This window comes from Schistosoma haematobium, chromosome 2 (assembly GCF_000699445.3).
Source record: "Schistosoma haematobium chromosome 2, whole genome shotgun sequence".
Lineage (NCBI taxonomy): Eukaryota > Metazoa > Platyhelminthes > Trematoda > Strigeidida > Schistosomatidae > Schistosoma > Schistosoma haematobium.
In genome coordinates this window covers 16,844,995-16,868,295 of record NC_067197.1, presented here as the reverse complement: position 1 = coordinate 16,868,295, position 23,301 = coordinate 16,844,995, and the positions used below count along the sequence as shown (strand labels likewise).

The window sequence follows — 23,301 nt, the reverse complement described above, 5'->3', positions numbered from 1 at the left end:
GTTTTCAACTATGGACATTGTTGTATAGTTTAAGCAAATAATTTAAATTTAAAGATTCACAGTTTTATTATTCCTGAAATTTTTATATTTAATATGTAATTTCTTTGATGATTTCAGCAATCATCACTGATTTACTAAGATATGGATTTCTTTAGTGCCAAGCAGATTAGATGTAAAAGTAAATGTTAGACACTCGCACTATGAACTGACTGAAATTTATAGTCATTGTTAACATATTCGCAAAATGTACCTGAAAATCTGTCACTTTAGTTCCGATACTGTTACAGATGAACAGTTAAAACAAAAAAACTTGGGAGTGGTTACTGATTTTAGGGCTGATGCCATAAATTAATTATAGAATAAATGATATGTGTTGACAGACAAGTTGGTAGATCCATTCTTAAAACTCAGTAAAAACAAATAATCAACGTGTAATGTGAAGCTATTCCACCATGCAATTGGATAACTCTAAACACTAAAAAAGTAACATTGATGGTAAACTTTCAGACTAAATTTTCATTATGGTAAGAGATTCCGTATCGTATCACTTAAGGATCTGTCTTATGTTAAACACAGGCTATTAGTAATGTGATGAATAGCTCTAATTCGATTTGTTATGTTTTTAAATTCACAGTTATTAATGTCTCCGTTATTGTTTCACGGAAATTGTCATAATCAATGGTTTTAACTTAGTTGAGTAGATATAGATTCAAAGTCAGAAGTTATTCAGTCAATTGTTTATTCACATTTCTGTCCATCCTAATATACTTCACGTTTTTTGTCAAAAGGATTTTGGTTTAATTTTCTAGTATAAAACAGAGTAATTTTTAACAGCTTATATTGATCCAGTACTATGTAAAATTAGATAATAATAACCGAGATAAACTAAATTCATTATAACGACTAACACTAAGTTAGCCTCATTGATATGTTCTGTTGATGTACTGTTTGTGTCATAGATTTTCTACATGATACGTTTCAAATCAGCCGATTTATATCATTTCGATAAGCAATAAGTACAAGTCAAACGTGAAACTAGTCACTACACAGTGATTAACTGATGTATATTTCGAAGCACTGGGGGTTGGTTATGAGCTGAATAATTCAATGGTAGAGTCTCAAACTATAAAATTAAGTGAAGTGATTTCTCTCAAAATTCCAGGTATAACTCGTTGATGTGTGTTATCTACCAAGAAACATAGGTTCGGCTTTTTCTTGCCGACTTCCTTTAACCACACAACACTGTACGTCTTCATAAGAATGACTGAGAAATACAACAGATTCATACTATTCTGATTTAACAGTAAAAACAAAGTTTTTTTCTTCTCCGGACTATTTAGCGCCTGTGTGATCAAATCGTAAGACAGGAGAGCAGCTGTATTCAACTACTCCAAATACTGATTAGTCCGCTTAGACTTTCTATATTGTACCAACGAATTCAGACTAAACAGTAATTCCAGATAGGACGGCTACGAAAATTCAACTTTGTTTTGTAATGGTTGGTATTACGTAGACCCCACATTGGTCATTCTAGCTTCTAAACAGACCGATTTATCCATTCTTTTCAAGCCACACTTTAAACTTGTTGATTATTCGCTTATTAACCCTGACTATTGTTATATGATCGTATGTGTGTTGATTGCTTACCCTAATCATCACGTGTCTGTAAATTATTTTTGGCTTGACTACCGACACTGAGTTACGCTTGGTCGAATAGAATCGGGTCAGTCGCCTTCTCCGTTGCGCGTCGCTTCGTCTTACATTTTCCGAATGGCATTTTACACTTCGTTTTTTTTCTTTTCCTTCACTTGGTTTCTTTGATTGCCTATCTGGATTATTGAGTGCATGAAATTTAAGAATTCAAAATTCAATCTTTGATTGGGCCTATTTCATTGCGTTATCCTCTAACGAGAATTAAGTCGATAAAAACATACGAGGGTTGGCGGCATTTATATTTCAAAAATAATCATCGAACGATCATATTGGAGACTGACATTTTGCCACAAGAGCTTAATGCTTATCCCGATATAACAAATTCTTTCTTCAACTGTTGTTATTGTAATAAACATTTTCATAAAGACGCCTTTTTGAATAAATCACTTACTTATCCAACAGACAAAATATATATGCCTAATGTAATGTATGATTTATTCATTAATACTATATTGAAAATTGTAGTGAGTAGATAAGAGGAAGTAAGGATTAGAACAATGAATATATCATATGCCAAATTTCATGCCAAACAAAAATTCAATAAAATTGTTAAAAGCCAGTTATTCTTTCATTTATAACTTCGGTAAGAAGAAAATAAGTTAATATTGATAACTTGAACTAATCCAAGTGTGTTTTTTCATTGGGTTTTTTTTGTTAAGAACAAAGTTTAAGCTTTTCTTTGAATATAATATTAATATTATTTTAACGAGTTACTATGGCAAAAGGATGAGTAGACGGGAAGAAAAATTGTACAGTTTATTTAGTTGTACATGTATACTCAGTCGGTATAATCCATATATATATGTTGACTGAGCGACTAAACTCACACTTGTATCATTTTCTAATATCTTTAGCTATCATTTTCATGTCTGTTACTATGGTGACTAAGAAACTAAATGAATAGTTAAATAAAATTTATGCTTTTGTTTTTTCCCTTTAATCTAAAGTCTTTATGAATGTAAGAAGAAGTTAACTTATTATGAAATACTTGTTACTTCATAATCTACTTAAATTTTTTGATGGTATCAATGTCCATCGCTAAGTAGGCAGAAAGGTATTTCTACTATTGATTTGTATACATTTGTTTGTACGCGTAAGACAACCCTAGGAAGGTAGAAAGGGAAGTAGATGAAGAGAAGGAATATTTAGTCTTATAGACTGATAAATTGCACAATACTCAGTGTGTAGTTTAGGCAAGATATAAGAGTTTAAATAAAACTTTCTAGTTTCATGCGTATGTTAACTAATATTAATTAAGTGGTTATGGGTATGGAAAACTTTAAAAGTATATGATTGAACACTTACAGAGTTAACCTAAATTATTCGGATATATAGCTGGTGACCAGGTGTTTAATATACATAACCGAGGTGGGAGTGTAATAAGTTTATTGATTGTCTTAGGTAATAAATAAATACTACAGATGAGTTTTTTAAGATTAGAAGTGTCATGAGTTTGTTTACCGTATCATTATGATTCATACAGTATAACCATTGGTAGTTTTGATTACATAATAAGTAAACTGATGTAGCTAGATGTTTAAATCAAATGATTGAATCCCTTACAATAAACAAACATCTAATTATATCTTTTATCTTTTATATAACTACAGTACCAAAACATCATATCAACTAAGTTAGAATACCAAATACTTCATAATTTTCAAGATATAGAAAATACTTTTACCTTGAATTTTACATGACAATTTATTATTTTTCTCAGATAAACTATGCATTCCAAAGTATGGATGCTTTAGTAGTTCAGCACAACTCCATCGTTCTGAAGGATCCATTCGTACACAAGCCTATTGACAGAAGAAAAATTATTGTTGATTAACGAATTTATTGCTTTGTATTATGACAACAAAATTATGCATTGATAGCCACCGTCTACAATGAAATTTTCATCAATTGTTGAGGATATTTCAAAATAAATCACAAAGTAACTGAAACTACATTTGTTCAAAGAGTTTCTTATGATTTCCACTGTCGAAACGATGATAACTTCCAATGATTGATTGCTGAGTGATGATCGACACCATTTTCGTTGAGTTCAAAAGATTGAGAGGATTCTGTCTATCAAGCAGGTAATGATAAGTAGTTTTAGTGACTTGACTTGCCTGCATTATGTTCGAATGTAAAAAAGACTGGAGAATGGAAGGTTTTCCGTCGAATGACTTCAGCCAACTAACTTGTCGATAATATCGGAAGTGTAGATTAAGAACATTTTGTTCATCATAACAAATTTTTCCACTGGTGATTTTCTCGTCAGTATCAAAACTTAGTTTGAAAATTGACAGTTAAGTTACTTAACAGTTTTTAAAAGAACTGAAGTATTTTTTCAGTGGATAATACTTCTTTTTCCTGTAGGCAAAACACTAATTATTAGTTTTCTTGGCACAGAAACCTGTGTCAGCACTTTTCAGTCTATCTATAAATGATATCAATTTAGCCTAATATCTTATTAACCCATTTAGTATTGATGTATATAATAACGAAAAATGATGTGTATCACAAATCCTATATATTTGCTGACGAACTTTGGTTCCAATTTCCACGGTAATATATTTCAGACGGATAATATGTAGAACAATCTCTGAAATGTAAACTAGTCAGTCATTATTCAAACAACCTTGTTAATCACATATCATAGTATTTAATTTGTTTTCATAATAGTTAACCAGCCCAGGTTACCAGAAGCGCCTCTTTATAGTAGGTTACTTACTTCAAATAATCACGTTATAACACAGAAAGTTAAGTTTATTACGTAATAATGATTCTAACCTGTAAGAAATCCAATTCTCTTGGACTTAGCGTCAGGGGATAAGTTCTTTCAAATCGTTTTTCTAATGGCTCCTAAAACCAAATAATATATAAACACGAAAGACAATAATGGTTAGTTTGTAGAGCTAAAATCTAAGTAATTCATGTTTAAAACGTCAAAATAACATTAATTTCTTCTTGATATTGATGATTATCAAAGAGGAATTGGTATACACTTTTTTGTTCAATTTATTTATCTTTATAGTACGACTTTTAGTTTATTCAAAAATATTATTAAACCGAACAAATAAAGAGTTTAAAGTTTGAATCCACTTGGTATTGCTCAATCGAATCTTCCCATCGATGTTTAAGACTACAATTGATCAGTCTCTTATTGGCATATGTGCATACTGTGCGTAAATTAAGGCAATATTAAGGCAATACGCACAGTGTGCACATATGTTAATAAGAGGCTGATTAATTATAGTCCTAAACATCAATGGGAAGATTCAAGTAAACAAAACTAAGTGAATTTAAACTTCACTCCATCGCAGAAGCAAGTGGCTATCAGGACTCAATAGCTAAGTGGATAACGTGATAGCGTTTGGAGCGAATGGCAATGGGTCCGAGTCCCGAAGTGAACATCAACATCCAACTGACAAGTCCCAAATGGGACATACATACATACCTACACACACACACACGATTTGTTACTCAGTTAAGTATTTCCATTTAGTTGATTTTTTCACATGATTTGTAGTTAACTGACTCATTTTACCCTATTTTACAAAAAAATCAACATCAGAATATGATTGGTTTAACACAGTATAATCCTGATTGTTAAAAAGCTATATATTTCTTTGATAATTTTGATTTTGATTATTACCCTGAAGAAGTCCAGACAAGTTAGCCGGACGAAACGTTGGAATTAGTTATATTCCAATCGCTGAGAATATTTAAAATATAATTTTCACATATAATGACTTCTCTATACTCGGCGTTCAATTACTGTCAAACTATTCGTTCTAATCTTAACGAATATTCGTATAAACTATCCATCTTAGTTTATAAAGTTTTCTTTGAAGTATAGATTAATTAATTCCAGTTTGATATTAGGTTTCACGTAAGCGTTTGAAACAAATAACTTTTTAAAACTAAAGGATTTTTCATACGGAAAATAGAATATTATAGGTCATTGGGACTAAATAAATTATAAGTACATTTACATTAGTTGGTTATCAGTAATCATAATTAAGAAATATATTTGAATATTGTGCTTTTTGGCACTGACTTGAAAAGAAATGAAACTATTGAAAATTAGAACATGTATATAATTTTAAATCGATTACTGATGAGCCTATGACTTATTATTATTGTAGAAGGTTTGTGTATACTGTTCTTGTACTGTTTAAGGGGAAGGGTAATAATGAACTAAATCCTAAGATTCATCAGTAGTATTTAGTAATTTTGAATGTGAAACTCATTTATACTATATCTGAAAAGTGACATCATATATTTAGCAACTTTAGTGTTTTGGTTACAGGTAGGGATTTTATGAGTTAAGTAAGTCGTACAAATATGGCTTGAACGATTTGATAAATTAATACTCGATAAACGAAGTTCAATTCGTAAAATTTACTACTACTTGCATGAATGCTTTTTTTCAGTTCAGTAAAAAATATAGAATATTATTCAGAAACTTACCACAGATGTTGAAGATGGGACTTGAATACCAGCAAAGTATTTACTTTGTTCAAATATTTGACGGTGTCTGGGATAAAGATCACCTGAAAGATAGTGAATAATCCAAATCAGAAAATTAAGTCAGATTTAATAAGACTTCCAGGTTAAAGTAAATACCTGTTATATATTTTAATGGAAATAGAAGCTGTTCAGTTTAATCTGAGCAGTTTATCAAGTTATTACACCCAAAATGATTTCACAAACCCTAATCACCATATAAAAGATATTTTATACTGATTGAGTGTTAATCAACCTAGCTGCAAGATCTAACAAACACAGTGATTTTCAGTGCAAAATCATACTATATTTGACTAGTTATCATCAAACTTGCAACAATCAAATACGAACATATATAAGCTGCTGTTACCGATGATGAGATGATGAAAATTCTATGAATGTTTTTTTGTATTTGAGGCGGTCTAAGAGATACGTCATTAAAAGTAGGTTTATGCAAAAATCAGGTTTTAGTGACAAGATCAGTATGAAACTAATGTGTAAAATCATTAGCATTCAGTTTTTAAGATTTTCGGAATCAATTTCACATAATCGGGATGCCCCTAATATGTAGAGTTGGGCTTAAGTGTGCAAACTGTACATTTTTTTGACGTTTCATTTACTACCCTGCTTTTCTCTCGTTTATACTGTTGGTTTTAAAGTAAATATCAGCATATATTTTGATTTCTCTCTTATCTGAGTTGTTTACTTATTTATCTGTTTATTTGAACACATGAACATCGGTACAAGTAGGCATCAAATATATATATTTCACACTTCGTCATTCGATTTGTGTGAGGGCTAAAATAATGTCCGGGCGCCCAAACCAAAGTAGGTAGTTTTCTTAGGGGTCCACACCCTGAGTCTTTGACGTAAAGGTCTAATCCAGAAGTCTGTGGAGCAACGTTAGAAGTTTCAGTCCCATGGTGGCCGGTGACCAGCAATAGGTTCACACGCCATTTGCTCTTTCAAGATCCTGGAGCCCGTGTGCGTCATTGGTTTGGAATCAAGGTTTTCCAATCCCCTAGATGGATCGTCCGTATCCACTAACCCGGTTAACGAGCCGGACATTCGCTTTTCATCCTCTCAAGTTTGTAAACAACATCCTCGCCTCGAGAAGACAGTGAGTAGGACTTCCCTGGCAGTGACTTAATATGTGTTGACATGTGAGAGCATTTCAAGAGAACAAGCTGACTCTCTACATCCCCGAACGTACCAGAGCATTCATTCAAACCGATTAAGAAGTATGAATAAAAATAAAATGAATCAGTGATTTATCTGTTATTCCATCTTCATATTAATAATAGTATGAAGTTCATTGAAAACTAATCAAATATCAATGTGATGTTATAAAAACTAATATTGTATCCAAATTAATGTAACTAAGTATTACTGTTGACTATCATATACAAGTAAGTCATAATCAGACTGTTATACTGAATCAAAAGTCGAGTATATAGTATCATACATGTTGTCGTTTTTTTTATTTTCACATTGGACAAGGATTTACTGCATACCATATGTACATATTTATATTATTATTGAATTAACAAGTGTATTCCAAACACTTTTTTATTCTAAATGATAAAGATGATAAAAATAATAACGAAAAACCTTTTCTTCTTTCTATTAAAATTTTTGTCTAACTATGAAAATCAATATTATTTTTGTTACCATGCCGTTTTTTCTTTGAAGGGATACAATCTTATTTCTTTTGAAAAATTAAAAAAAATAACGTTACATTTTATTTTGATGGTTGTTATAGTATCGAAATTAAAAGTTTTAAACAAAAAAAAGTTGTCTAACTAATTTGATTTTTATAAAGGTAAAAAAGAAATCTATCTAAATAAGTTAATGTTATAACTTGGGACCGCCGATTAGAGAGCAGTGACTTATCGATCGGAACAATGATGCGTAAACACGCGCGAGCAGTCTAGAGTTCTGATTGGCCCTGCTTTCCGCTTAGCCCGGCTAGATAAGTCCAGAACACAAGTCTCAGCCTCTGTGATATGAATTATTTAATTCAAACATACTCGGTTTATATATCAACCAGACAGACCACAACGTACCATAAAATAGAAAATAACATTTGTACAATAAAATAAATATTGACCATTAGGGAAATGACACGTGAAATAAAAATTGACCAATAGGAAAATGATGCCATTTCAAGTCCAAGGATATCATTAGACTTAACAGGATAATTTTTGGGATATTTTTCTGAATATCCCAAAAGTTAACAATCATAAATACCACATTATAACAAAATAATTCAAATTGTACACATACTCTTTATCATGAACTACCTGATGAAAGAAATTTGGCTGATTTTACTTAGTCATTATTAGTATTTAACAATTTAATACTTTAAAACTTACTGAAACCAACAAAAATGAAATATAATAATGATTTCTGATTCATATAAATGATCATTTTAATTACATTTAATATACTGAATAAGATATAGAAAAACAGGTAGTCAAAACAATGTAATATGTATCTAATCTGTAAATGTTTAAGTAAGTGTCTGTCAAGACTCAATAGCTTAATGGATAATACATTTGAGGCGGAAGGTACTGAGTTCGAGTCCCAGAGTAAGTATCAACCAAACTGACAGGTTTCGAATAGAACAAAAAGAGTTTTCTGGGTACCTCTGCAAAATATAACATATCTCTTCTATAAAATATATGTATTTTGAATTGTGACATTTAAGTAAAACAGTCGATTTTTTTAATATGATGCATCGTACATGAGTAATATACTTGGAAATGCACTTAAATGCTAAACGTAAAATGATCAATCACAGATAACACGAAAACCTAGGTATCATCACCTGATAAGTTCCAAATAGAGGTTCTTAGCTTTTATTAGTAATCACTATAAGTATATATATATATGTATATATATATATATATACGATTTACCAATAAATTTTGTTTTGTGTTTGCAACATCCGTATTTGTAATAATTCTTTGATCGAAGTGAATTTTGTGAAAGATTATCAAGAAAGATAATCTCAAATAATTTGTGTATTCATATGAGTACTAATTTCAGAAAGTGAAAACAGGCCAAAGGTATCATCATATAATTTTCTAGCGTAAATATACAGTATCTGCAACAAAAACATGAACGGGGGTGACAAAAACTATTTTAGAAACTTAAGAAAGTACCACTGTTCCCCCTCCTTAAATTACTTTTTATTTATACCAACATACTTTTTCGATCTTCATTTTATTTGTTTTAAAATTTTTTTTATATGTTTTCAGATGTCACATTGTTTCACTTTCTATCATCTTTTCGTTCTCTAGATGTTATGCTAATAAAACCAAGATACATGAGGTTGATAGTTGCCCATAACTTGAATATTCAATATCTTGGTTCATGTATATGCTGTAAAGACCTTGCGTATAAAATTTGTGAACGATATTTTAAATGAAATAATAGGCTTGATGTATAATCCCGATAAAAAGCAAAATTCATAAAAGTGGTGACAATAATAACTATCAGAGGCAACATGATAATCTGATAACAGAATGGAAATATTGGTGATAAATATGGTAGACAGTCGTTTTAGAAAAAAAAAGTAATATACAGTTTAGTATCATTTAAAAGGCAATAAATTTGAAACCATTATTGAAGGGAACTAGAAACAATCGATCATTGGACTTAAAATATGTGAGACGGATAGCAGATGATGATAAAATGCATGCGATAGAAAAATGCAGCAAACAATTATCACGGAAGGTCCAGGACAGAGTGGGTTGAAAAATGCTGTTCGGTGACCTATGTTCCATTGGGGTTAACAGGCGTAAGTAAGTAAGCTATAATTTTACATGGTAATGACCAAAGCAATGTAGAATGTCAGAATGGAGTTAGCTTTACAAAGAAGTTTGAAATGTTTCTTTTAACGTTATCATCCTATTCATTTAAACAACTTGACTTATATAATTATTACTTATCATTGAGTGTACACGACCTATATTTCAATTTCTTAGATTAATAATATTCACTATTACCCCACCGTTAATCACTAAACACCGAAAGTTCTATTTACTTACTGACTTGATTAATAAAACATTGTAAGCAAATCATTACCTATAAAAGATTGCCTTCTTATTCTTAAACATAATGTAAGGCCTCTGTGGTAGATTTACTAATAAACAAATCCCTTTGCTAAAATATTTACTCTGTAATTTATTAGGTTTAGATTTAATATGAGTAAAATAGACGTAGAATTTTTCATAAAATTTCAACTGAATCTGAGTGACTCAGTCATCTAAAAATAACTAGAGTAGGAAAAACATGTGAGGTAACTTACGAAAATTATTAGTTTGCACAATTATAGATTATTGGAAACTCTTAAACTCTGTGAGAGAAAAACGTTCAACTGATCCCTGTCTCACAGTGTTGTGATGTGCAGAAAACTATTTTCAAACTACAGTGTCCACTAAATATCTCTGCATACAGTACTATTTGCTTATTAATAAAAGTGAAGATAGTGTTTCACACAGTTGAGAGTAGAAAAACCTTATTCAGTGTTTTATTCACCAAATTTTCCCAAACAGCATATTAATTACTGCATGTGATGTATCTCAGTTAGGTTAAACTATATTTTAGATTAGATACTTCAGATTTAGTAGGCCTAGTGAGTAGGACCGTGTTATTAAATATATCGAAATTACCAATAAACATATTACTCACCCAGATTTTTCGTTATGAGATAAAGTTGATCCAAATCAGAAGAGCCTGGCCATAAAGGACAACCAAGTAACATTTCTGCAAAGACACATCCAATAGCCCATACATCAACCGGTGGTCCATACTGTGTATCTCCAACTAATAATTCTGGAGATCGATACCAACGTGTTGCTACATAATCAGTGTATTCACCACCAGGACCTGTAAGTTTTTTTTTAAAAAAAGCCAGATTTTTTCACTTAACGCAAAGTTTGAAATTACCCTTAAGGTGTTTGATTAGTAAAGAATAAAATAAAACAGTTTTTATAAGTCTTCCAACTGAAACGCTGATAAGACTAAAGTCTAATAATTAGTCTGTCATTCTATATTCTGCAATAATTTACTATTGAAATGAATTGTAATCATACTTCTTGTTTGGAAATATATTTCATAAAATTGTATCTTTTTGCTAGATAAAATTTATTTTCATTGCGGATAGATTGTCTATTTATCAATTCTTTGTTTATTTGATGACTTCAAGTTTATAGTTCTATTTACTATTAGTAATTGTCCATTGGTTATACTTTCCATCATGTTATAGAGGTTGGTCGTAGTCTACACAACTATACAATATGCCTCTTTTATAATAGTCAATAACCAATGACACTATTAAACCATTATTTATTTTGAATTTATTACTCACCGAAAAAACAGTTTTCTTACTAAGAGTTATTAACCCAATATCAAGTGTCAACTTTAGTACATCTTTACAGGAACATAAATTCAGTTTATATTTTGCTGACAGTAACTGGTTAGGACACACATTGAGGAAAGCACCCAACTGCGTCACAATACAAACCCTCACATGGAATCTTCAAGGTCAAAGGAAAAGAGGAAGACCCTAGAACATATTACGCCGAGAAGTGGAGACAGACATGAGAGGAATGAACAAGAATTGGATGGAACTAGAAAAGAAGGCACAGGACAGAGTGGGTTGGAGAATGCTGGTCGGCAGCCTATGCTCCATTGGGAGTAACAGGCGTAAGTAAGTAAGTAAGTAACTGGTTAGCTTGCTTTTTTTCGTGACTGGTTGATTGACTTTCTATTTATAAAAAAAGGAATCTCCATATAAATGCTTATAACATTTATACAGACTATCCTATGTGTAAAGACTTATCTAATATTAAATGCTTTGAAGATGACAAATGAAAATTCCATAATTTATGATAGGTGTTACTGGGAATGGAAAGAAAACCTTACATAATCGGTATTACACAAAACACTGAATAAAACTTTCTACACAGCCAAGCTCCGAATTGTTTTCTCAGGCCGTCCTACCATTCCTGGATGTGTTAAAGATAAACTTTCGCTTTGGGCCACATCAATGTATATTTATAAATTTACGTGCTTATGTGGAGCTCGTTATATAACTCGAACAAAGTGATCACTTTCCAAACGCATTTCAGAACACTATCCGGCTTGGCTTTTAAAAGGAGAATGTAAGACAATCACTGGTTCTATACAGGAGCATTTAACCCATTTTGGACGCATAACTCCCAAGTATTCTTCTTTTAAAGTAATCTACCGAGCAAAAGGAATTGGATCGAAGGAGTGTCGAATCAATATTTTATGCACTGCTGAGGCATTGACAATTCATGAACTCAAGCCCGAACTTTGCGTGCAGAAACGATTTGTCCAACCTCTCACCCGTCCTTGGCCCTCATCCCCTTAATTGGTATGTCTGTTTTTGTTTTTTCTGCACTTCTATTTGATTATTATCGAATTTTCTTTTAATTACTATTTTGCATTTTAAACTCTAATCAGTTATTATTATTATTATTACTACTTTATACAAGTTTTCTTGATTATTATTCAGTTTATTATTATGACCTTTGTGTTTGTTACTTTTCTTCATATTTGTCAATTGGACTATTATCTGACCCATATACGATTTTCTTCCTTACCTCTCGACTAGTACGTAACCTCATTTGTTATTTATCCTCGAATCCATTTTGGTGATGCAATTTTTTATATCCTCCTACAGACATACATTTTCCATATAACTATTAATACAAATGTACAGCTTAAGTAAATGATTTCGTCAAAAAGAAAATTTTCTTCACTGAATTCCCTTTTTCATATTTCATTACATTAGTGCCTCTTCCTTTTCAGAAAGTTGATTAACTAATGATTTTCGAGATGTTTACTTGTTTACCTGTTTAACAAATCTTAATGATAAGTGATACTTATTCATCACTTCTATAACTGATATTTCCTTCGTGGGAAGTGATAAAGATTTATAATTCTTGTTATATAACCAATGCAAATGAATTTTTATCCGAACGGTATACTCATTGATCTAAACTACCTTAAAAGTTAACAAAAATTCGTTAATAATTCACGAAGAGTTATTACACCACTTTGAATTATTTACGTGAGTTAATTTCAGCAACTGGAGGTTCATTATTATTGTTTGTAACTAAAAAAAATTACTGACAACCTTTGTCATAATAAAAGTTTATATGAAATTACTTTTGCAACATTTTTTGGAGCTCAGATGTTTACCAGTTCAACTTTTCAATATAAAAAGTACATTTTTTGAAGTAGTATCTCCTACACGTTAAGCGTTTGCGTGCGAGACCGATAGATCCTGGGTTCAAATCTCTCGAGTGGGATCGTGGATGCGCACTACTGCGGAGTCCCATACTAGGACGAAACTGTCATCCAGTGCTTCCAGGTTTTCCATAATGGTCTAGCTTTCATTGACTCATGAACTCAACTACTACGTTTTTATACGAATTATAGTCAAAAATTAGATCGAAAGTATAAATAAATAGGCCGATAATAAGGGAATAACTAAGTGGAAAAAAAACGTGAGACCCTTTTGAATGCCGTTAACAGCAGCTACGAACTTTATTACTACTCCTTAAAGTAACCAACTGAATGTCATCATCTAAAGTTTTCATTTACATAAAAATTTAGATGATCAATAAATTTATTATTTGTTATCTTAAATATGGTAACAATTGTTTTTTACATACGTTCAACAGATCTTATCAGTTAGTTAAAGTTTCCGTTGATGTAGAGAATTAGCTAACCATCTAATTTCTGTATGTCAAAAATAAAATCCCCAAGAAGTTAAAAAAGGAACCTTTATAGAAGGTCTGTATGATATAGTCATCTGGGAGGTCTTTAGATCTATGTTGTCCTTAGTCATAAACAGAATGTATCTATATCTTTTGATATTTGGATTCAGTATTTTAAAAAGAGTTAACATTTTAGTGAAAATACTAACTAAAAATGTATATTGCTTAGATTCGTCCCACGGAATCACTAAGTTGTTTGTTGAAAAGATACACTGTATGGATATCAACTGTAAAAGGTAGACTAAGAGCAGAAATGATAGAGAGAAGGATTTAGAACCATTTTTTCCAATAATTTTCAGAACATCATGTTACTTTAAAGTGTTTTTATAAGTTATTCTGTTAATTTGAATCTCGTTCCATCAGTCGTTCAATGAGAGTTTACGAAAATGATCATGCATAATTGTAGAAAGATGGGGACAAATCAATAAAATGAACCACTCTTGTAACGTTTTTGGTTTAAACAAACTAAAGTAACCATTAGGACTTAACCTTCATATATTATTGTAATCCATTATAAGTTCCACTTAATTTTTTTAAATTTATCATGTCATGTTTTTCCAGTAATGAATAGTTGTCGAGTTCCTGTGGAATTCTTGATTAATTTTTCAAGTCATTTAACATATCAATAATTGAGATCATGAGTTAATTGAATCTAGACCAACATACAAAACCTGGAAGCACTGGATGGCCGTTTCGTCCCATTGTGTTACTCCTCAGCAGTGCGCATCCACGGTCCCATGAAGCTTGAAAAATGTATTATGGAAATTTCATGTATGTTTTATTTTTCGATTATATAGCTCTGATAATGAAATCAGCAAGAAAATATATTTTCATTGAACTACTTTTTATGTTATCTAATGTTATTGTATGTTATATATTCAAATATCATTTCATAAACTAAATAATTGTATCTAAAGAAAAAGTCAGCTAGATAGATAAATGAACTGGAAACACTTCAGATTTGTATAAAGTTTTAAAAATTGTAGTGTCATGATGATACAAATATCACTGACCGTATACAATTTATTTAAACTAATAATTGAATATTTAAGTTAATGAGTCAATTAAAGCTAGACCACCATGGGAAATCTTGTAGCACTGGATGACCGTTTCGTCCTAGCATGGCACTCCTCAGTCGTACGCATTCACGGTCCCGCACTACTGAAGAGTTCCACACTAGGACGAAACTCCTGTCTAGTGTTTCCACAATTTCCATAGTGATCTAGCATCAATTAACTCATGAATTCAACTATTAAATTAATAAAATATTTACAAATACTCCTTTTTGAGAATAAACTAGTAACTTACTTAAAAATCTTGCAAATCCAAAATCACATAATTTCACTTCATTAGCTTTATTAATTAAAATATTTTCAGGTTTAATATCTCTATGTATACACTAAAAATAGAAAGAAAGAAAGAAAGAAAGAAAGAAAAACAGCAACAACTGAGAAATATTACAAAAGAGGCAAAATGAAAGTGGTTAGTTTTTCTTTTAAAAAAATACAAAAAAAATAAAACAAAGTCAGTTCATCAGTCTATTTTTAGACAATTTTTTTTTTTAAAAAACTTTTTTTCTTTAAAAAAAATAATTTACGTATTATTTCCAAGTAATAAAAAGTGTCAACCGGAAATGTGTAACTATCTAATCAACACTTTAATTGACACGTCCATAAAATAGGTCAAATTTATATTAATTTAATGAATTAATAGTTTGTATTAAGAAGTGTAAATGAACTCAGTATGTTTTATTATTAGTAGTAGTAAAAATAATAGTAGTAGTAGTATTACTGTTATTTATCGTGTTCAGAATAAAGAAAGTTTGGAGATTTTGATGGAGTTTTGTTCACTGAGCTAGATGGTTTACTCGTGGAGATTTATAGTTCTTCTGAACGATATTATCAGTACAAACTTCAGGTAGAAATATTTGAGTCACTTTTTAGGTAAAATTCAACAAGATATTTAAGTAAATTAACAAAAGAATGATTGGAGACTGGTTGTTTAAATTTTTATGGGATCAGTATTAGAAAGATTTTATGATGTCAATATTCTGCTTGAATCAGATGTTGATAATGTTTCTAGAACAGAATTGAAGGTTTCATAATTCAGTCATACAGTGCAAAGAAAATAAGATCCCAAAAAACATTAATCTGATCTATGATTTTCTTCCAACTCCGCCTGTAGCTCTTCTAGAGTTACTGCCGGTCCCATGCCCGGGTAAAGGAGGAGGGTTGGGCATGGGGTTAGCGTCCCCATCCCGTAGAAAACTAACTCGCTAAAAAAACGCTTACCAGAAAAAATAATTCAAACCATTTTAACTCTGCCCTGAGAGTTAGAAGGTCTTCATTTAGAAGAATTATGACGCTTCATGGTGAAAGCCGAGTTCCTTCGGAAACCACGAGGCCGATGCCCCTTCTAACAACCAGAGCAAAAAATTTTATAGGTACATGGAACGTTAGAACAATGTGGGAAACCGGGAAGACCAGCCAAATAGCAACGGAAATGAGGAGATACAACTTGGCAGTACTGGGAATCAGCGAAACCCACTGGACCCAAGCTGGACAGAAAAGGCTAGCTACGGGAGAGATGCTGCTATACTCCGGTCACGAAGAGGACAATGCTCCACACACTCAGGGAGTTGCTCTTATGCTGTCCAAAGTAGCACGAAATGCACTTGTAGGATGGGAATCTCATGGAACCACAATCATCAAAGCATCATTCGAAACAAAGAAGGAGGGGATCACAATGAATATTATCCAATGTTATGCACCCACCAATGATAGCAACGACGACATTAAAGATCAATTCTACGAGCGGCTGCAGTCAATCATAGAGAAATGTTCAAGAAAGGACCTCACCATTCTGATGGGAGATCTAAATGCCAAGGTCGGAATAGACAACACTGGATATGAAGATATTATGGGACGACATGGACTGGGAGAGAGGAACGAAAATGGAGAAAGATTTGCAAATTTGTGTGCATTCAACAAATTAGTCATAGGAGGCACAATATTTCCACACAAACGTATACACAAGGCTACATGGATCTCACCGGACCACACTACAGAGAACCAGATAGACCATATTTGCATCAAAAAAATTCCGAAGGACAATGGAAGATGTGAGAACCAGGAGAGGAGCTGACGTAGCTTCAGATCACCACCTAGTTGTAGCCAATTTAAAACTGAAGCTAAAAAAGAACTGGACAAGTGGACAAACAGCACTACAAAGGTTCAATACAGCCTTCCTTCGAGATACTGACAAACTCAATGAATTCAAGATAGCTCTCAACAACAGATTCCAAGCCTTTCAAGATCTACTGAAGGAAGAAGAAACTACCATGGAGGACAACTGGAAAGGCATCAAAGAAACATTGACTTCAACGTGTCAAGAGGTTCTGGGTCTAAAGAAACACCATCATAAGGAATGGATCTCTATAGAAACACTGGACAAGATCAAAGAAAGGAAGAACAAGAAGACAGCAATTAACAACAGCCGAACACGAGCAGAGAAAGTCCAAGCACAAGCTGAATACATAGAAGCAAACAAGCAAGTGAAGAGGAGCATTAGAGCCGACAGGAAGAAATACGTGGAAGAATTAGCAACGACGGCAGAAAAAGCTGCTAGAGAAGGAAATATGAAACAGCTCTACGATACAACGAAGAAACTATCAGGGAAATACAGTAGACCAGAGAGACCGGTCAAAGACAAAGAAGGCAAGCCAATCACTGAAATTCAACAACAGCGAAACAGATGGGTAGAATACTTCGAGGAACTCCTGAATAAGCCGGCTCCAATGAATCCACCGAACATCGAAGCAGCACACACAGATCTTCCTATAGATGTCAACCCACCAACGACGGAAGAAATTAGAATGGCCGTCAGACAAATCAAGAACGGGAAAGCAGCAGGACCCGACAACATACCAGCTGAAGCACTGAAATCAGACGTCGAAGTAACCACAAGCATGCTTTACCCTCTATTCAAAATGATTTGGGAGGAGGAACAAGTGCCAATGGACTGGAAAGAAGGACACCTCATCAAGATTCCAAAGAAAGGAGATCTGAGCAAATGTGAAAACTACAGAGGCATTACACTACTGTCAATACCAGGGAAAGTCTTCAACAGGGTGTTGCTGAACCGGATGAAGGATGCAGTAGACGCCCAACTTCGAGATCAACAAGCTGGATTCCGAAAGGATCGGTCGTGCACAGACCAAATTGCAACACTACGGATCATCGTCGAACAATCAGTTGAGTGGAACTCGTCACTATACATCAACTTCATTGATTATGAAAAGGCATTCGACAGTGTAGATAGGAGGACATTATGGAAACTTCTTCGACACTACGGAGTTCCTGAGAAGATTGTCAATATTATCCGGAACTCATACGACGGACTACAGTGCAAAGTAGTGCATGGAGGACAGCTGACAGATGCATTCCAAGTAAGGACCGGAGTCAGACAAGGCTGTTTACTCTCTCCATTCCTCTTTCTTCTGGTGGTCGACTGGATTATGAAGACCTCGACATCTGAAGGAAAACACGGAATACAATAGACAGCTCAGAATCAATTAGACGATTTAGACTTCGCAGATGACCTAGCCCTCCTATCGCATACACACGAACAGATGCAGATGAAGACAGTCAGTGTAGCAGCAGTCTCCGCATCAGTAGGCCTCAGCATACACAAAGGGAAAACCAAGGTCCTCAAATTCAAAGCGGAGAACAGCAATCCAATCACTCTTGATGGCGAAACTCTGGAAGATGTAGAATCCTTCACATATCTGGGAAGCATCGTCGATAGACATGGAGGTTCAGATGCAGACGTAAAGGCGAGGATTGGCAAAGCAAGGGCCGCATCCCTACAATTGAAGAACATATGGAACTCAAAACAACTTTCAACCAATATCAAAGTGAGAATCTTCAATACGAACGTCAAGGCAATTCTACTGTATGGAGCTGAAACTTGGAGAACTACAACAACCACAATCAAGAAAGTACAAGTATTTATAAATAGCTGTCTACGCAAGATACTCAACATCCATTGGCCGGATACCATCAGCAATAGTCTTCTGTGGGAGAGAACAAACCAACTTCCAGCTGAAGAGGAAATTAGGAAAAGACGATGGAAATGGATAGGACATACATTACGCAAATCGTCAAACTGCATCACGAGGCAAGCTCTAACTTGGAATCCTGAAGGGAAGCGGAAAAGAGGAAGGCCAAAGAACACATTACGTCGGATAATAGAAGCAGATATGAAAAGGATGAATTACAACTGGAAGGAGCTGGAAAGGATTGCCCAGGACAGGGTTGGATGGAGAATGCTGGTGAGCGACCTATGCTCCTTCACGAGGAGTAACAGGTGTAAGTAAGTAAGTAATGATTTTCTTCCATCATTTCATAGGAATCACATCGCTCAGATTAGTTCTTTAAAATCAACTGTTAATCTCTATTTGTGGAAAACAGCCGGTTAAGAATTGGTTAGCTAGATGATCGATGGACAATAATTCAATTTAAAGAGTTTATAACTCACTGATGTTAATCAGTGAACCACTGAAAACTAGATAGAATTGTATACATTTTTGTTTCAGTTTGCAAGTCATTACCACAGTGCTTAAAATTATCGTAATCGGTGTATTCACTACAGCATATTATTTGATAGCTAACTGGCTTACCTCAAACTGCAGTGCAAATTATCTTTTGAAATTATGCTATTGCTTCCAGAAAAAACAGTAATCATTGAAACTTTCTTTTTGCAAATAAGCAAACAGTTGGTGCATCAGTACTCTACAGGTGCTGAATAATAGGAACTAATAATTAACATGCTAAACTACACATTACTTTAGCATTTTCGATTCATTTGACAGACTGAAAACATGTATTGTGCCATATAATTTCTGGTTGATTGTTATTACTTTGTTTATTGGCGCTGAAAAAGCTGCTATATTGATGTTTAATAGTCAGCACTCATTTTTTTTTTTGAAAAATCCCACTATCATTAGACTTATGCTAAATCTCAGTAATCTCTTATTCTCAATAAACATTTGACCGGAACACTTGAAGATTTTCAACTTTCATGACTTTCATTAAATAGCTAAACGTTTTTAAACATGTAAGCCAAATTGATATATTACTTAACTTTCATAATATTATGAAGGAGCCAATCAGGTGGAAGCCTTGGACCTAGATTTTGTACTAAATGAGATTCATTATTTAGACAAATCAATAGCACGAAACAAAATTGGGATGTTACATTCCTTAGTTTGAATATAAACTTTACGCTTAAGTTAGTTTCTCTAAAGAATTGAAACAATATTAATCTAGGATTATTTGAAACACTTGATAATGGTGATCAATGATAGATAACGTTTGTTCCATTATTTTCAACTTCGCAACTCTCAGGTTATAAGACTGAATGAGCTAATCATGGAATTCCCACTTCGGTTGATAAATATTTTGTTTGTGTACTAATTAAATGACCGTCATAGATCGTCATATGTTTGAAACCAGAAATCAATTTCAAGTGATAAGAAGTTTTATTATTACATCCCTTTCTTAGTGTTTCATATTACACAGATCATAACCCTATTAATAGATATTAAGTATCTTGTTTTATAATCTCCATTAAGAGAAATCAGTATAAACTCATATTCAAATTTCGCTGCATCGTTATACAATAGTCTTAGACAGAAATCATAGATATAAATTAACTTACGTTTGATTGATGACAGAAATCTGTTGCAAGAAGGATTTGCCATGTAATCTTTCGAATTTTCCCTTTATCTAACCTGAATATTAAACGAAAATGGCGTTTTAAAGAAAATATAATGTATTGTTTATCTAATTAAATTCAATTTTCACTATAAATGTTTTGTATATTTAGAAACGGTCCAAGTAATTGTGCGAGACCAGGACTCAAAGACCATAGGTTCGATTTCAGACAAGGTCGGTTTCATAAACTATCCTGTTTTTCAGTTTAGACGGAGTTACACATGTAGCATGATAAACAGAAACATATGTTGGAGCTTATGCACATATATGGAAAATTTGCACAGATGAAAGGCAATGACTAACCGTATATATGAATACATTCAGTAAAATCAATAACATTGAAATGATACATTCAAGATTTATTTTGATATTCTTCATTTGCCAATTTACATAAGAGCCTGTCTCCACCTGTTACATCAGTTCGAGATATCATTGTAAAATCGACTAAGTGATTATTATGTCAAAAGTGCAGAATAGGTTGTTATAGAATACCAGTGTGATAGAAAAACTTAGAAATTGAGCTGATTTGTGTTAACATTTATGGCTTACACTCGAAATTAAAAGCAATGTCTTGAAATGACGAGTATGTTAACCGGACTCAATACATTATGTTGGAGTTCCACACCAGTTTTGTTCCTACTGTCGACTAGATATGCAAGTATAAAGTATACGTCACAAATTTATTACGCATGAAGTTTGTTTCTACTGTTTTGTCTTATGTAAATTTCATTCTTTTAGGAAGCATGTGTTTTGTGGGACTTGCAAATATGCTTTGCTGAAAAGTTGTAATAAACTATAACATTCTCGGTAGCTAACTTCGAACATAAACTTACAAGAACTAGTTTCCTAGTAAATATTTATCATGATAAATGATTTGTTCCTACGATGAGGTTTCACTTTACTAAAGTAAAAATTCACTCTACAGGATTATCAAATTATTTCAAGATTTCAGATAGATCCTGCTGTTAAGTTTTAAGTAGCATGAAACTGACGTCTTGTAATTCCTTGGGACTATACAAACTATCTGATGTCAAACATGAGTTGTCGAGTAAACTAAGTTAATAGCAACAAATTAAAAACCAAACTAATATGACACTTCTACTCAATGATCAATTTTATCCAAAGAATATCTCTAACATCAGTACTGACGCTGTTTCTCAAGGTAACATTTTCATTTCATTTCTTTTTTCATTTCCACTCTACGGTATACCAATAAAATAATTTTCAGGCTGAATAAAAACATTTTTAATATCAGAAAGGGTTTTTTGTGGATATTATGGTAATTTCAATAGTTGAGATTATGAATCATTTGGAGCTAGACCATGGTAGATGTGTCGCTCAATTTCGTGGATTAGTTGAAGTTAGTCATTAACACCGTTGGATACCGACCAGCTCAATAGTTTAGAGGTTAAGCGCTTGCGTGCTAGACTGATATGTCCTGGGTTTGAATGTCGCGAGGCAGGATCGTGGATTTGCGCTGCTGAGGAGTCCCAAAATAGGACAAAACGGCCGTCCAGTGCTTCCAGGTTTTCCATGATGGTCTACCTTCGATTGACTCATGATCTCAACTGTTGAAAGAAATGTTTTCTTATTAATTTCCCTCTGTTTTTTTAAAAAGAAATAATTCATAGTAACATAGTATCGTCAAATTTGTTTATTAGGGCTTTAATGGATGTTTATTTATTCTAATTAATTAGGGCGGTATTTTGAATATTTTCATTACGATTAGTTAAAATTTAAATCATGTATACCTTATATTTGATTATTGCCATTTTTCCCCATTTTGTTATAATAATATGGGATTAAATGTTCAATAATCAATTATTCAAATTTTTAAAAAAAATAATAAATCATAAATTCTTTTGATCAATCAATATTGACTGGATTTCATTTGAAATAATAGAAGAAATTTCTTGAATGTTATCTAATCTATAACTTAGAGAATTAGAGTAAATCTTTGTAAAAAAAAAAAGAAAGAAAAAAAAACCTTATGTACTGATTGAGTGAGAATACCTCCCAATTACTTAATTATGATAGGTTCGATTATAAATCCATCACATGTTTCCCAATCTTGTGAAAATAATGTTAAAGTACAAGTACTTTTATTCTATTTAATTCACAGATGATTTTTGTTAACTCTATTGACGGAGTTTTATTGATTTGAGTTTTGTGAATCTTTGTTAACTAACACAATAGACAATACTGAACTTGTTTATTTCTGTAGCTAAGAACGTTTTATAATCAAATATTATGGTGATCATATGGTATGTTTATCTGGGTCTGTTGTAATGAATGTAGAGCTTGGAACGGATTGATCCACACTAATTTCATAGATATTATCAACAAATCTAACACGGTGAAAATTCAATCAGTTGAGCCGACAATATTAACAAAGATAGTAAAAAACCGACAGGGAATATAAACGACACTAATCAATGAAACCATGAAATAAGTTAAAGTAATATTAAGATTCATGATAAGAGGAAGATGAA

The 23,301-nt window shown here is 32.6% G+C and overlaps 1 protein-coding gene across 1 annotated transcript in view; it reads right to left on the bottom strand.

Moving 5' to 3' along the window:
* CDKL1_2 (Cyclin-dependent kinase-like 1) overlaps positions 1–23,301 on the bottom strand; it is a 40,118-nt gene that overhangs the window by 7,057 nt on the left and 9,760 nt on the right. The window contains exons 5-10 of the mRNA XM_051214472.1: positions 20,754–20,826; positions 15,342–15,432; positions 10,912–11,109; positions 6,178–6,260; positions 4,495–4,566; positions 3,398–3,515 (exon numbers count right to left, since the gene is read on the bottom strand). Of these exons, the coding sequence (XP_051067649.1) occupies positions 3,398–3,515; positions 4,495–4,566; positions 6,178–6,260; positions 10,912–11,109; positions 15,342–15,432; positions 20,754–20,826 (635 nt within the window). The remainder of the gene's footprint in view (positions 1–3,397; positions 3,516–4,494; positions 4,567–6,177; positions 6,261–10,911; positions 11,110–15,341; positions 15,433–20,753; positions 20,827–23,301) is intronic.